Here is a 1535-nt window from a genome sequence, read left to right as displayed (position 1 = left end):
ATGAAAAATAGATAGAAAAAAAATTTAATTTTATAAGTAAATAATAAAATTAGTTTATTTTAACTAAAATTAATATTAAAAATTAATATTAAAATGAATGTGTTATATTTTATTAATAATTTTGACATTTGATTTTATTAACCCATAACCGGGTAGAAAGTATTAGCTATGTACTCAATTGGACCTCAGTAGTCCCTATTATTTTTCAGACAAAATTGAAATAAAATGTAAATTTCAATATCAGAAAAATAATAAAATACTGAACAAAGTTTATCGAATTATTCAAATTTAACATTTAAACAGAACATTTGAAAAAAGAACAAAAAAGTTATCACAAAATGCTCTTTCTTTTGAAACCGCTCTCCCCCGGTTAAGGTTTAATTTTTTAAAGGTTAAGTAATAATTTTATGATCCAATACGCGCAATGTTCTCTGAAATACAACGTCAAATTCACATATATTTTTGTTTGTTTTGCAGTTCCTTTGGAATTACCGATATTAAAACGTGAGCACTTCAATCGTTGGTACAAATTACGATCGTATTATTTAGCGGGCAAAGTGGCCGATTTTCTGATCCAACTTACTTCTACGTTTATTTATACAATCATAGTATATTACATGAGTGGTCAGCTTCCTGAAAGCAGAAGATTTGGATTGTACATGCTCATGTGTTTCGTTATCAGTCTAGTTGGTCAAACGATTGGATTCATTATAGGGTGTTCGCTAAAGATCCAGGTTTGTAATTTATTTTATTCATTTAATTCCAATTATATTATTTATATTAATGATTATATGTATTTTTTGTATCTATTTTTATTTTAAGAGAATTGAAAAAAGAACACTGAGGAAAAGACTTAAGAAAATACAATTCATCTATTGTACAATTTGTAAATTGGTATTTTATTTCAGAATAGCGTAATTTTTGGACCATTTGCAATTATGCCGTTCGTTGTGCTCAGTGGTTTTTTTGTACATACTAAAGACGTGAATCCCTACTTTGTTTGGCTATTTGACATATCATTCTTCAAATATGCTTTCGAAGGAATATTAATGGTGGTTTATGGGTAAGAACTTAATCTTTTACTTTGATATATAATAATTGATATTTGATGATTTTTCATAAGATAGTTAACCTTCAGCACCTACATCTCAAAAAAGTCCCTACTCACATCCGGGTATTTGTAATCTAGCGTTTTTTTTTTGCTTGTATCTCAGATTGTAATGCATCGATTTTAACTAATTTTTTTAACCTATCGTTTGAAGACTGAAAAAAAGAATTTTTGAGTTAGAAAGTCTAAAATGTCACAATGTCACAATAGCACAAAAAATATTTTGCAATAAGTGAAAAGGAATCGGAAAAAACGTCTGAACTATGAAAATCGGAGAGGTTATACTAACCCTTTGTGGGTACTGAAGGTTAATAACTGTAATGTATTTATTTAAAAATTTTCAAGTATAAATATTTACCCGGAAAAAATATTTTATATATAATTTTATATATTTGTATGTAAATGGACATATTTTATATATAATTAT

The 1535-nt window shown here is 26.7% G+C and overlaps 1 protein-coding gene across 1 annotated transcript in view; it reads left to right on the top strand.

The window, feature by feature from the left end:
* The window catches only part of LOC108693419 (ATP-binding cassette sub-family G member 1-like), a 36919-nt gene that overhangs the window by 8170 nt on the left and 27214 nt on the right, over positions 1-1535 (top strand). Inside the window, exons 8-9 of the mRNA XM_018202344.1 lie at positions 478-734; positions 909-1063. Of these exons, the coding sequence (XP_018057833.1) occupies positions 478-734; positions 909-1063 (412 nt within the window). The remainder of the gene's footprint in view (positions 1-477; positions 735-908; positions 1064-1535) is intronic.

This window comes from Atta colombica, unplaced genomic scaffold (assembly GCF_001594045.1).
Source record: "Atta colombica isolate Treedump-2 unplaced genomic scaffold, Acol1.0 scaffold9, whole genome shotgun sequence".
Taxonomy (NCBI): domain Eukaryota; kingdom Metazoa; phylum Arthropoda; class Insecta; order Hymenoptera; family Formicidae; genus Atta; species Atta colombica.
This window is presented reverse-complemented; position numbering and strand designations above follow the sequence as displayed.